Here is a 14641-nt window from a genome sequence, read left to right as displayed (position 1 = left end):
TCCCTCTTCTTCTATTCTAGGTAACAGTGTTTTTTAAAAACCTCTTTCTATCATTTGATCATAACATGCCTGGCAATGTTATTTTCCCAATTTCACTTTGTTTCCCCACCTCCTTCACTCCTCATCCAGAGCATTTTTAACATTTTCTCACTCAGAAGCTTTTTCTGCAAGATGTAAGATGCCAAACACCACAAGTTTAGTCAGTAAGTGGAACTCATTGAAATGACTTTGCAAAGCTGTGAAACACTTACTTGGGAATTACTTTATTCAAAATAAAAACACATTGAAGCAAAGTAATTTTAGAAATAAAGATATTTTCAGCCTTCAGAAACAGTCACGCACTTATCTGAGCATACATTTTTCAACAAGGCATTTGAGATGCTTCCCCTGCTAAAAAAAGGAGAGGGGGAGGATATATTTACAAAAACAAACCAACTTTGCTACCACTCTCTACAGTCAGCCAAAGATGGCAACACACTTTGAAAACTACAGATTTTGCTGCTTTTATGCTATTGTTTAGCTAGTTTTATGGTATCCTGTGAAAATTTCAATGCACCTGGAAGGTATGAAAGACAGGTGTTCATTGTCTTTATTTATTCCAACAGCATCCTGTATTCTAGCACACCTTGACGTGGTTGGAACTTCCAATCAGTAGTTTTAGCCTGTTGTACATTCAGCATTTGATCACAGGTATCACCAAAAACCACATTGTCAAAGTAGTATTTGTAGAAGGCTAATTCTCAAAGGTGACATTTTAAACTAAACTCAGCAGGCAAAACAAGCACAAATATGTACAGTTTCACATACCAGGGGATTATGTGAATTGCATCTTCTTTGGAATCTGTAAAAAAATACTAAAGTGCTTTTCAAATGTGTCCTCATTGATTCAAAGGACAGGTATTTTGTAAAAGTGATCAGTTGCACACCAACATCATTATGTTGTTTAAAGAGGCATTTCAACAGAAAGATAAATATTATCAGCACTTAATTTTAGCTTCTCAATTAAGCATAATTTTAAATTTCCAGACAAAACTCCCAACCCTACAGAATCTATTCATTCATTGGAAAATACAAAATTAAATTAAATAAAGTGCTTAATTCTCAAGTACTCTCAGGTTTTAGAGCAAGTTCACTAGCATTGGTACCAAATCAACTTTTTATTGTACTAAGTTTTCAAAAACTTCATACCAAAAAACCAAACCCACAAGCCTATATAGTCCAAAGTTAACATAATTAAATTGAAAGGCATTGAAAGTTCTTACAGAAACAGTGGGATACCTCACCAACCAAATACATAATTCAAAAATCAAGGCACTCTGTTATTCAAAACAGGTAACAGAAAACCTTAATTTAAATGCAATATCTTATAGTCTTTGTTAGGCACTACCTGGCTTTTAAAAATTCAAGGTTAAAAGTGACAAAACCAGACATTAATTTAAAGCTGAAAAGTTGTCTCTTCTTCTACAATTTAAATTTTGTTTCTGCTATGGAATACCCAATTCTAAATTACATTCAAATTCACATTCCAGTCTTGGAAACTTGACATTAGGAGGATTCCAAGTATTCTCTAGATCTCCAGTGAGGGGAAAAAATCTTTACAAGAGTATATAAGAACTTAATTAATGTGATATGAAATTCTGATAGATCAAAAGGAGTGTAAAGAGATTAAAGAATGATTAAGAACAACTATTTAAAGGTTAGTTGTTACATAGCCCCCCAAAAGATCACTTTCCATGTCTGAAATACAAGGCAAGACTGAGTGTCCTGTTCTGAAACAATTAACATGAGGTTTCCTCGGCAGCTGGTTTGACAGTGGTTAAGAGCACTAACATTCTGCATGTGAAAAAAGTACTGATACACTAATGCTGCATGAACTACAGATTATTTTACTCTATATGGAAGATAATAAGAGAGAGCCATTATATCCAAACCTCAAGTTTGTCAGCTTCCTTCTGTTCCTGGTAAATGTATAAACAGTACCTGTACTGCTGTAGTGATGCCATATTTGAAGACTCCACTTCCCAAAGCCAGAGGTTGTGGAAGTATCGTCCACGCTGCCTGTGGATGAAAAACCTGAGCGCCAGCCTCAACTTCAGGACTACACACTGCAGACTGTAGTGTTTTCCCCAGTGAGCGGCTGCTGGTCCCGTCCAGCCTGCAGCCACTGCTGCCATGAGGCAAACAATGAATGCCAGAGGCAGCACAGATGTCTCGAATATGTTTGGCACCAGAGAGAACGGAGTTCTGCTGTTTCTTGTTAGAGAATTCCGCTCTTGTTTGTATTCTGAGATAAAACATCTGCATCCTGATGCTGCACACTCATTTCATGTTGAGAATATGGCATATTCAAGGATTCCTTTAGCCTCAAATCCTGGCTTTTCCAACTTGGTACCTGCTTTTTGATAGTGAGCCCTGAATCTCAAAGATATTTGGATCCCATCTACTACACCTATAAGTTAGTTACAAAAAACAATCCTCCAAAGTTAAAAGTAGTTTTGTAATTTCGAAAAAGTATAAGTAATTATTTAAGCTCAGTTATAACTTTTCTTTTCACAGAAAATGCTAACAATTCATTAATATATTTAATATTACATTATGTGCTTCACTCCTTTGGTAAATGAAATGTTTATGTGCAGCTTTCGCAATTTTTTACAATTACTATTTGTCAGAACAGTAACAAATGTTTTGGACCATTCTCCCATAATCAACATTTGACAAACTGACCATAATAGGCAGAGGTTAAGCCCACCAAGTTTTAATATTAAATTAAAAACTATGCTGTCAGTTCATTTGTGGAATGCAACAGCTGACAAAAAAAATCTTTCCAGAAGGCTAAATGGATTATTCTCACTGACTAGGAAGGCCTAAGCAGTTGAGGTTATTTTCTGGAAAGAAAGTAACAAAATAAGCTGGAAATAATAAAAAAAAAAAATTAAAAAAAGCTATATTTTAAAAGTGCAGTATTTCTTTGCTTTATCTTTTTTGACACTGCATCATTTCTTCAAAGCTATTATGTTGAATGGACATGGAGCTAAAGTTAGACCAAACCTTCCCTCCATAGATGGTTTTGCAGCATTTTCAGGGTACATAAAGGTAAAACTTTGCATAAGACTTGAAAAAATCAAGAACAGCTCCATTTTTGCCAACTGCTCTCCCATGCACACACGTTTACCTAAAGAACAGTAAGAAGAAAGGTATTACTGGCTTTATACAGTTGACCTCTTTGTTAACACACATGTAATCCCCCTGTGCTACTACAGTCCAAAAAAGGCTCAAACTACTATTAAGCTATGACCTCTGAAGCTCTGGCCTCCTGTATTTGAGTCTAAGCCTTGCTCAGCTGTACTAGTTCCTATTAACAACATTTACATCCACAGCAAAAGTAGTATCAAAGGACAATTCATAATTTCTTTCTGGTGATTCGCTATTTAGGAACTCAAACCATTTTGCAAGCCACCAACTGTGACAATAAATTTACTTCTATAATTGGTCCTATGTGCAACTTTTACATCTCTCATTCCCAAGGCCCTACACTTCAAACACCACCACTCACCCACCCCGCTAATGACTCCATCTGGATTATCTTACCCATTCCAAAAGGAATGAATGACTCTTTCTTTATTAGCTGGCCCTTTTCATCCAGAAATCTTGATGGTTGAAATTCATCTGGATTCTCCCAAATGTTTGGATCTCTGTGTACTGACCACAGGTTGGGCACAATCACACTACCCTTAGGAATCGTATATCCCTGGAGCACTTTAAACAAAAGCAGAGACAGAGATGTGACAAGTTGCTAAGAGGAAACATGGGAAAAATAGCAGTAAAAACACAACAAGAGGATGCCACAAAAAATTATATCGATCCCTAGCTGTGGGCTGCAAATGTAGCAAAAGCTGAAGGCAAAGGTGATCTCTGCCTACCCTGCTTGAGTCAGAATCACACAAGCCTGAGCAGCTGGAAAGACACCAAGTTACACCAACAGCTTCTGCAGAGAGAAGGAAGCAGCAGAAGTCAGAAATAAACTCTGCAGCACCCCAATACTGTGACCCACTTTCCTCCTGCTCCTGTGCTGCCACAGAGCCCCACCACAGTCAAAGGATGGACTTTGAACTGTTGTGACACAAGGGTTTTGAAATGACTAGTCTCATTTCAGCTTGCTGCACCTCATTCCCCTGCAAATCAAAACATTTAGAAAAGCAGATCAATTCAGTAATAGGTTCAAAAGCTGAGTATTGCTCTCTCACACTGACTTTGGCCAGTGCTCAGCTATGTTTATGAAAACACATAGCTGAGTTGGGAGATGATATTTCTTAATGTTTTCTGTATGTGTGGAGGTCAGTGGTATAAGCCTTTAGCAAACCAATTACTCTAAACTGATGTTTTCAGACCTCTGTGTCAGAATGCCAAGAACAGCTCTGCTGTTTCAGGTACAAAGCTGCAGTCTCAGCTGCCAGCTATGGACTTAGCACATTAGTCAATACAAGCTGACCCCCAGAGAAGAAATCACTCGAGATTAGAAAAACTGCTGGATGTCAGGTCAGACATGCTGCTTACATAGAGAACTATGTCAAGGCCTCTTGCTCCCTATAAAGGGCATTTACATATTTGTTTTATGGCTCTAATACATAAATGAGGTCTTTGCAAATTATCACTAGATACCCCATCAGATCTTCAGCCCCAGAGGAAACGCTGTAGTAACAAGTCTCTAGAAATGCTTACCAGCAGTTTCTGAGGCCATTCGAGGAATAGAAAGGGGAACAACTGCAGTCATCCTCTGCACTTCCATAATGGTTGCCTCTGTGAAGGGCATTTGAGCCTTGTGAGCAAGAGAGGGAACTTTGTCACGTCCTAGAACTGCTTCGATTTCTGCATGAACTTTCTCTATTCAAAGGGAGCAAGAAAAATAAAGAAGTCAAAAGACATAATATGCGAGAAGACATAATCTCAATTTCATCTGACTTTGCTTGCTTCACTGTTTACATAGATTTCTCAAAAATTACTTCAAGATGTTATTCTTAGCTGAAACAGCTATGCCAACATTAGCCTTAGGAACAGACTCAGCTATGAAGAAAATGACTAAGCACAATCTTGACAAGAGTCAAGAGTAAAGCTACTGAGCTGACAGACATTGCTAGCACCCCAGTATTGGAAAAGTACAAGAAAAGTCCTGCTGCTACTCCAAATGTATTCATAATCTTACTTAAGGAGTTTAATTATACAGTAATTTGAATGATGGGAAGATCAAGCTTCTGCTCTGCAATTAAAAACTTGAACAGTAAGAGAACTGTGTGCAGTGTGTGCCTGAGCATGAAGAGATGGGAAAGTTTTTCATGCAGTTGCTTTAGATACTTCATTCTGGAGCAGGAATTCTGATGCTGCTACTGCAAGCACTGAAGCCATTTAAGTCGTTAAGGCCATTTACTACTTCCTATTCACAGAACCTAAACTCACATATTTCCCATTTCCCCCAAAGGCAGCAGCAGATGCTCCTTTCCCTTTGCAGCCCTTCTACAAAGTCAAAAAAATTCATGAGCTTATCAACTTTCTTGTTCATGGGGAGCAAAAAATACCAAATTATTTGCTTGCCTCTTTCATTTCCTTGTATGCTGAAGGCTCAGCATACAAATAATTCTCTTCATAGAAGTTTCCAAGATTCAGGACTTGCTTCACCTACGTACATACAGGATGATGTGCCTTTTCTTGCAGGCAATTTGCAATCTGGCTACACCACAAAAGACAATCTTGGAGAAGGAGACCTCAAAACTAACCTTTATTCAATAATAATAAAATTTTTATTTTTACCCTTTATATCCTGCATACTTTGTGGTTGTTTCGTTTGACTTTTCCAACCAGGCTGCTGATACTCTGAGTTTTTGCTCTTTTCTCTTCTTAGCAGTGATACAAGATTAAATAAAAGCTCGATGTGAAAAAACTGTCCCAGTTTCCTGAGCAGCATCCCCACCTGCTGCCTGAACTGCATCTAAGGAGTTGCTGCTGCCACCTACTGGGTTTGCCCCAGAAGAAAAGCTCATGCATGAGGAACATTAAAAAACACAAAAAAATACAGCAAGAGACGGCGCTGACGGCGTGACTCTCCAGTACTTTCTTTGTGGGGAAGAAAGTTCTTTCTTTCACGTTTATTAGGGACATGTCATAGCCCTATATTCAGGCATGTATGTTCACAGTAATATAAATAAATAAAGTTTTCAATATATATTAAAAAAAATGAGACTGTCTCATACCAAATGTCACACCAGTGCTTTATCCTGAACAACTCATTTGTTCAGCATTTCTAAAAATATGAGGAACTATACAGACAGCAGCCAAACTGCTGCTCACATTTCCAGCTGCAAAATGTAAACTTCAGCAGCCTCTGCAACAGCATGTTATTTGAACTGCTCCACAACTTTTCATATATTTAAAAATCTCAATGATCTTCAGAAGTCAAGGACCAAAACAAAGCCAGGGAACAGAACAAACCAAATACTCCCCATGGCTTCACCATATTGTCCATCCATATATGCTCTATTTCCATGTAAAAAGCACCTTTTTCCACAGAGAAAAATACTTCTTTTCCCTCTGATAGCCGTTAGTTTCCTTTCCGTGACTGCAAGCAACTTTTGCTACTTCTAAAGGATACACAATTCAGGTATTTTCTCTAGAGAGGAAATACATTTAAAAGAAATGTATTACCAGGAATAAAAAAAGGGGCCCATATACAGTTTCAAGGTAATCAGGATATAAGGAATGGGATATTAAAAGTGATACAGTCTGGACTACTGAGCATATTTAAACTACTTGACAAGAGCCATAGCATTAGAGGAAATCAGAGAGAGGTAATAAAACTGTTAGAGATCAGCAGAAAAGTGAAAATTGACTAGCACATACACATACAGTACCAGGTAGAAGGAAAAAAGGTTAAAAAAACAAACACAAAACTCTTCTGGATTCCATTCCAATTTAGAATGCATCTAATCCATGTAACTGCATATCAAGTCAAGCAGTGATTACACACAGCATTAAAACAGAAAAATAAGCCTATGCAATAAAAGTTTACTGTACATTTGTCCCCAGTGAACTCTCTCCCTGTTTAGCAGATTGTTTGACTTTGTGCAATAAGCTATGATATTGACCTATTTGAAGAGATTTTTCCAAACAGATCCAACTCAGGGTAGATGAGACTACTACCGGTCATGACCCACTTAGTTTTGAAAAATTCCAAAACCAGAGATTCTGTTAACTCTCAAGGCAATCTGCGTCACTCCTTTGCCATGTTGACAGGGCAATTTCTTTTCCTGGTATCTGATCAGAACTTTCTTGCTGTAGGTTGTTTCCACTGCTTCCCTTTCCTTCCCTCCACAGCACATCGCAGGGGAATCTGCCTCCATCTTCTTAGCATCTTTTGATCAGAAAATTGTAGATAGCATAAGGTCATCCTTCTCTAATACTGAACAAGACCAATCTGTTCTGCCTCTGTTTGTGTCCCCCCATCCCTCATCATCAGCAACCCACCTGACTGCCCTGAGCACTCAAGACTGACAGGGAGAAGCCCTCTAACAACACTGGCACCTGGTGCTGTGCATTTGTGCAAGTCCAGTTTGCTTAAGCTGTCTCTGATTTGATCCTCCTCTACAGCAGGTGGTGTTTTACGTCCCCAGACTCTGCTGCTAGGTCCAAGAACCTCCCTGCTCAGGAAGCCATAAAAGCAGACCTTAGCACTATGGTCTTCACACATCTTCTATCACTACTACATGCTTGGAATGTCACAACTGATAAACTTTTTCAAACATGCTAAAATTCCCTGGAATTGCTTGGGAAAGATAAAGTTGTCCCAAACCAGAAGAAACTCACAGATTAAAGGGCTATTTAGCACTTAATATATAGCACTAACCCAGAAATCATCATAGAACAGCAGGAGAGAAGATGCCTGATTACATACCAGCCTTTCAAATCACACATACAACACGAACCATTGGCTCTCCAAATGATTCCTTCACTGTTGCTGCTTTCTTCTGTTTCTGAGCATCCATCTGGTGCTTTACAGTCTGGAATAAATCACCTAGAATAAAAGTAATCTTACCTTGTACTTCAGGGTAAAGAGACATGTAGAGCAGGCACCACAGCAATGTGTTGGAAGTAGTATCTGTGCCGGCGATGAAGAGATCACCGATGATAAAAAACAGGTAATCGTCATTAAAACTGCTCTCCTTGTTGTTCTTCTCTTCCTCTGCGTGGATGAAGTACATATCAATGAAGTCCCTGGGATTTGCTGCATCGAGTGTATCCCTGTGCTGGGCAATTATTCTCTTCAGAAAAGCAGTAATGTCCAACTCGGTTTGCCGAAGCTCGCGGAAGGGCCCAAAGGGAAGGTAGTAGAGCCAGGGGCAGATGTTGACCAGGATCATGTAGCTGTTCACACTCAGCTCCAGGGCACGGGCCATGTTCTTCAGCATCGTCTTGAACTCAACATCTTCGTAGTTAAAGCGCTTGCCAAAGGCCATGGAACAGATAACATTGGACACCGCGTTGCGAATGATTGGGAAGGGATTAAATGAATCCTTCCCGTGTTTCAGCATCTCCTCCTTTACAAAGTTCAGCTCCTCGATGATTTTAGGCTCTAAGCTGTGTCTCCCTACCCCAAAATGACGCAGTGTTGACAGAGAGAATTTCCGCTGTTGCTTCCAGACAGGGCCATAAGGTGCAAAAATAACACCTGAAAGAAAAAGGGAGAGACTGAAACCAAAATGCCCAACTTTCAGTTAGAAATAGTAAGTCATGCCTGCAAACCAAGAGGCAGAAAAGAGACACAGCAAATCTCTCCCAAGCACCTGTCTAGGAGCTAAAGGAAAAATACAAAGTTCTTTATTATAGCTTTTGGAAATCCTGTCCCTTCTTTTCCTCATCACTGAAACAAATATCCAAGTTACATCAATAGTTTCATTAGACTTTGCAAGAAACAAATAGATGGAGAAGACAGAACAGTTAATTTGGGATATATGTTAGATATAGCCTTTTCTCCCCAATGTCCTGAGACATGAACTTCTTCAGCAAGGTGTAACCGAAGACATTAAAACACAAACTGATTTGCGTTTTTTCCCCTTCATGTTATACAAACTTCCCAACACTTTTTGCATGTGTGTCTATTACAAGTGAAATTTATCTTTGAGTTATAATAAAAATACAGGATACTCACACTGCAAGAAAACTGGGAAGGTGAAAACAGGTTCAGAGACACTGGCAAAATCCTGCTCGATATGCATCTCAACAGTTTTGATGCCTGTAGGCATTTGTTCTGCATGATTGTGTCATTAAGAAACACAATTTAAATTAAATCCCTATTACTCACTTTCAAACAGAAACATCACTTATGTTGAATTAAAAGACCACACCAAAGACACCACAGGGTAACAAATACACAACCTGCAATTTCTAATGTACTACATGGTTAACCTGAGAAAGTTTAGTCATCAAACATGATCTAGTTCTGGATTTGTTCTTCTAGTAAAACGACGCCATATTTTTTTTTCTGGAAACAAAAAGTTACTTTGTAAAAGCAGCATCAGTTCTGTCAACTGCAAACCTTAAACTTGAATTGAAAAGGAGAAATGGCCATAAGAAAATAGAAGTACATAAGTACTAGAAGATGCATCATGTTTCAATACTTAACATTACTTGCATTTCTATTACAGGTTAATGTTCCAAGTTCTTAATGTTCAAAGAATACAAACACATGACCTAGCTTCAAACATCCTAAACAAGGATGTTTGAAACATCCTAAACAAGGAAGAGTGAGGACAAGCTCAGAATCAGCTGAATTTCATCCTCTCTGCACGAAGACATTCCTCAGGCAATATATTCAAATGCCCACTTCCTGGCCCTTCAAAAAAAAGAACCAAAATCTTCCCAGATTTTCTCTCTCAACTGTTTCCTGTTAGCACTGGGGTCCTCAAGTAGGTTAAGTGAAAAAACGGGAGTATTTGGGGCTGGATTTGGCCAAGAACCAACCTGGGTTGAATTTGGCCAAGAACCAAAAACCCTGGGTCTCCAGGGTTTGTGGCTGGGTTGTGAAAGAAACATGGATTTCTTGGAACAAAACAAAATTATCACTGTTTCTATCCCGCAACAAATATCTCTAGAACAGGCTATGCACCCACAGTCTCTTCCCTTTTTTTTTTGGTTAGGAAAATTAGTTTTAGGATCCAAATACTTTCAATAAAACAAAACAGATCTATTGTGTTGAATGTAAAAGAGACTTGCCTAGGCCCACAGAAAAGCTAACACCAACAACAAATGTCCCGACACGCAGTGAGTCTTTCCAGCAGTCCTGCAGAGAGCATCAGTGTTTTTGCATGTCCCCAACCCCCAAACTGCTGCAGAATACTAACAACTGATTTGTAAATTGGGAAAGAATAACATAGAAGACAGATTAAGGAAGAAGAAGAGCATAAAGACAGAACAACAGAGGAAAGAGAAGAAAGCAAACTCTCAACTGCATCCCTACCAATCTACAATAATGGAATAGTCCTTTGCTGGTTTCAAAGAAAATTTGCCTGCCCTAAAAAGCCAAGTTACTCAGCACAGACATCTCTACTCTTTAAAAAACCACAAACAACAAAACACAACCTCCCCTGTAAAGAAATTAAAACAAAACAAAACAAACAACAACAAAAAAACCCTGAAGGCCATACAATAATAAATTCTGAAGCAACAATAACCAGGACTTCACGCTCACTACAGAGCCCTAATTTCTATGAGCTGATCATGAAACCCTTTCAATACAACCAACAAAATCAGAAAACCAGAGAGTTCATTTTATTCCCCCTTTTTACACAGAAAAAATTAAAATCCTCACAAGAAGCAAAGGCTTACTTACTCTCTCCATCTCCCACATTTTTTACTGCTAGCTCTAGTGCTGCTACAATCCTGGGAACATTGACAAACACAGCACTCACGACATTTAATAACATCCAACTTCTGTGTTGCCAGATGTCCACACGTGGATATGCACAGGGCAGGGCTATAAAGGCAGACAACCACTCTGACTCCAAGTACTCTGCAGATTCAGTCTTTGCTACCTCTCGTAGCTACAGAATACAAAAAGCTAAAATACTAAAATCAGACCACAGAAATGTCTTGTTTCTCCCCAGTCTACTACTTCTCTTTCTGCAGACATATGTGATGATGAATTAAGAATTAACTACTACCTTCTCCCTTAAGTTCTTATGGCATCTTCTATCCAGCCAAGAAGGCCTCCCTCACTTGCTAATCACATTGCTGAAATGTAGTATTTGCCACTTCTGATACTTCTACCTGCTCTCCCCCAGGCACAATTATTTTCTTCGCACCTTACATGCAATAGAACCACACAGCAGACATAAGCCCCTCTCTCTTCCATCCCACACCTGGCAGGGCAGCTCAAGGTAAAGACAAAACTATACCAGCAAATGTAGCTTACAAGAAAATCTCTAAGTTCATACCACAATAGCTCACTTATAAAATGAAGGAACCCAAAGAACCCAAGGACACGCAGGAACCCAAAATGGACACTAAACCTCCCAGAGCTGTAGCACCCAAATTGTGAGTGGTAGAGCTGAAGGATGAACAGTAAGGGCTCATCCTGCTTCCTTTCCTAGTACATACCAACACAACTGCTGCTGTCCTGACCTGCAGAAACATCTCACCCACAAACCCCTGAAATTATCACCCAAACCAATCTTAAGAGGCCTCCAGTTTGAGTGCTGTAACCCACCTGCCTCCCCCACAAACCACAGATGGAAAAAGCAACACTTGTTAGCACAAACACAGCATGGCAGAGGCTCAGTCATCTCCTCATGCCACCACCAAACCCAAGGCAGCACAGGGACAGCACCTGCAGCTTCCACAGGCATTTGGAGAACCAGGTTGTGGGGGGCAGTGGCCCCACTGCCCACATTCACCCTTTGTGCACTCAGAACACACCAGCCCTGTGGTTCACTCTACAATATTCCTGCATCTGGGCAACCCAGCATGCTGCTAACATGAGCACCTTGGAACAGCTGGGGATGTTTTATGGACACCTGGGCAGCCCTGATGCTGCAGTCCTCATGCCTATTGTGACCCTACAGATAAAAACCAAACCCAGAGCAACACAACGTCCCTGCCACAGTGCAACACAGACAGGCACCATCCCTGGGCTTGCTTGCAGCATGCTCTGGCTGTGGACAACAGGTTCCTGGTATGTCCAGCTCTCCTGGAACACCCACTGCTGGAAGCTGCCAGCTGCCCTGGCTTCTTGTCATATTCAAAAAAGTCTGATAAAGAACAAGATACATATGAAATTCACAGCATTCAAGGAAAAAAAAATCTAGCCTGAACATGAGGTTTTGCAGAACTACTAAAATTATCTAACTCCTCTTCCCCTTTCCTCCTCCAGTTCTTGATGAAGTACTGTACCTAAAAATACTCACACATGATAACAACGTGCCAGTAAGATCTGTCTTGGAACAATATCATTAAACCAACACAATTCATCTTTCTTTTTATTCTTTAAACTGATTTCAGCAATGGTATCTGATGCCATTTTTATAAACATGATCTCACTTTCTTCTCTTTACTAGGTCCTTCACTTTCTTCTCTTTACTAGGTCAATTCTGGTATAGGGGAAAAAAAAAACGATAAATGTTTCATGCACTTAAAAATCAGATTTCCCTAGTCTTGGAAAAAATAAAAAAGCTACGTTTCACAACAAGCTAGCACACTAACAAGCCTTCTGGGGTCCACCTCCTAAACTGAAGAAGATAAGTATATTTCCATAAACACAGAGATCAGTAATGACCTACAAACTAAACATGAAGAAATTCTACCTGCAGTATTGTCAGCATGTGTTTAAACCCTCCATGCTTTTTTCCTACAAAAGCTAGTAACTCTCCTCTGGACTTTAAAAAAAAAGAAGGCAACCAAACCGAAACATGCTCAGTAAGTTTTGACAAGCAGAATAACACATTTGCAAATATCTCGGCAACAGTACCTTGTACACAGGCAGCACGGACTGCACAGCCATGGGACTCCACAGAAGCCCGATCTCTGCCACTGCTACCTTGGTAAGAGCTGGGGGAGTGCTCAGTTTTGTACCACTGCCCAAGTACTCGAAATTTCTTCCCCTCACACAGCCAAAATCAGAAAGTCCCCAGGTGACAGACCAGCTGTGCCTTAAACCCCTGCACAAATGGCAGCCACAGAAACAATGAGGCTGGAACATACCTCGGAGATTGATTCCAACCCATGACCAAACACCACCTTGTGAATGGGACCATGGCACCAAGTGCCACATCCAGCCTTTCCATAAACACCTCCAGGGACGGTGATTCCACCATGCCCCTGTGCAGTCCATTCCACTGTCAAACCACCCTTTTTGTGAACAAATTCCCCCTAATGCCCAACTTAAACTTCCCCTAGTGCAACTTGAGGCCGTTTCCTCTTGTCCTATCCCTTATTACCCAGGAGACCAACCCTGCCCTGGCTACAAGCCCTTTGCAGGCAGTTGGAGAGAGAGATAAGGCCTCCCCTTGAGCCTCCCCTTCTCCAGTCTAAACCAGCCCAGCAGCTCCTCAGTCCCTTTACTGTACACAGAGCTAAAGGCTCCTCAGTCCCTTTACTGTACACAGAGCTAAAGGCACCGGGCACTTCAGCCACCCAGAGATGCTCTGTGGTGCACGGCATCGCACTGCCAACTTCGAGGGGATGCTAAACCTCAAGTCAGGGCGTGTTTCTCTCTGTCAGCAGCAGGGCGAGGGACACAGGCGAGGAGCAAAGAGCAAGGAAACAGTTCAGTCCACAATTCGTGGGAGTTAGACATAAATTTCGGTAGAGCAGCCCCGGTCCCGAGCAGCCCCCGCTCCGCATGGCTCCTAAGCATCACTCCGGGCACCCCCGGCCGTGCGGCAGCTGCCCGGGCGGGTCTCGGGGTGCCCCCGGGCGCTTACCCTTGTGGTGGGTGATCATGAGGACGATGGGCACGGAGGGCCGGTCGCTGAACACCTCCGCCTTCTGCACCAGCGCCTCCCGCACCGCCCCGAAAGTGTTGAGGATGATGAATGGGCGGCTGCCCACGAAGAGCCGGAAGATGCTGCCGTACATCTTGGTGAGGCCGGTGAGGAAGACGTGGGGCGAGAAGGCGGGGGAGAGCCGGTCGCCCTTCACATCCACCGCCCACCTGCGCAGCAGCGGAGGCGGCAGAAGGGCGAAGGCGAAGTTGCCCACGAGCGGCCAGGGCGCGGGGCCCGGCGGCAGCCCCGACAGCGCCCGCGGCCGCCGCCGCAGCAGCCAGTAGCAGCCGAGCCAGCACAGGGCCACCAGCAGCAGCTCGGTGGCCGTGGGCGGCCGCAGCAGCCACGTCCGAGCTTCCGTGCTCGTCCCCGCCATCTCCGCGGGCAGCGGAACCGCCGGCCTCGGCTCGGCTCGCCGCCGGCGCGTAGCGGTTTAAGATGGCGGGGGCGGGCGGGAGGCGAGGCCGGCGGCGCCCTGACCCCCGCCCGCCGGGTCTGTGGGCGGGGAGCGGGGCCCGGCCCCGACACCGCCCCCGCGCACGGCAAGGCGCGACTGAGCCCCGGTTTATAAAGGATCAAACATAAACCCACTCTCCTGCTCGTGTAAAAAACCCAAC

The 14641-nt window shown here is 42.1% G+C and overlaps 1 protein-coding gene across 1 annotated transcript; it reads right to left on the bottom strand.

Moving 5' to 3' along the window:
• Positions 1-247: 247 nt before the first annotated feature.
• On the bottom strand, positions 248-14449 carry LOC115903666 (cytochrome P450 2U1). Its single transcript, XM_030948302.1, has 5 exons — positions 13962-14449; positions 8081-8713; positions 4720-4881; positions 3589-3756; positions 248-3172 (listed from the first exon to the last, which is right to left on the bottom strand). Exons 1-5 carry the CDS (start codon positions 14398-14400, stop codon positions 2994-2996), a joined length of 1581 nt encoding a protein of 526 aa, XP_030804162.1. The 5' UTR covers positions 14401-14449; the 3' UTR covers positions 248-2993.
• Between the last annotated feature and the right edge of the window lie 192 nt (positions 14450-14641).

This window comes from Camarhynchus parvulus, chromosome 4 (assembly GCF_901933205.1).
Source record: "Camarhynchus parvulus chromosome 4, STF_HiC, whole genome shotgun sequence".
In the NCBI taxonomy this organism is placed as follows: Eukaryota; Metazoa; Chordata; class Aves; order Passeriformes; family Thraupidae; genus Camarhynchus; species Camarhynchus parvulus.
This window is presented reverse-complemented; position numbering and strand designations above follow the sequence as displayed.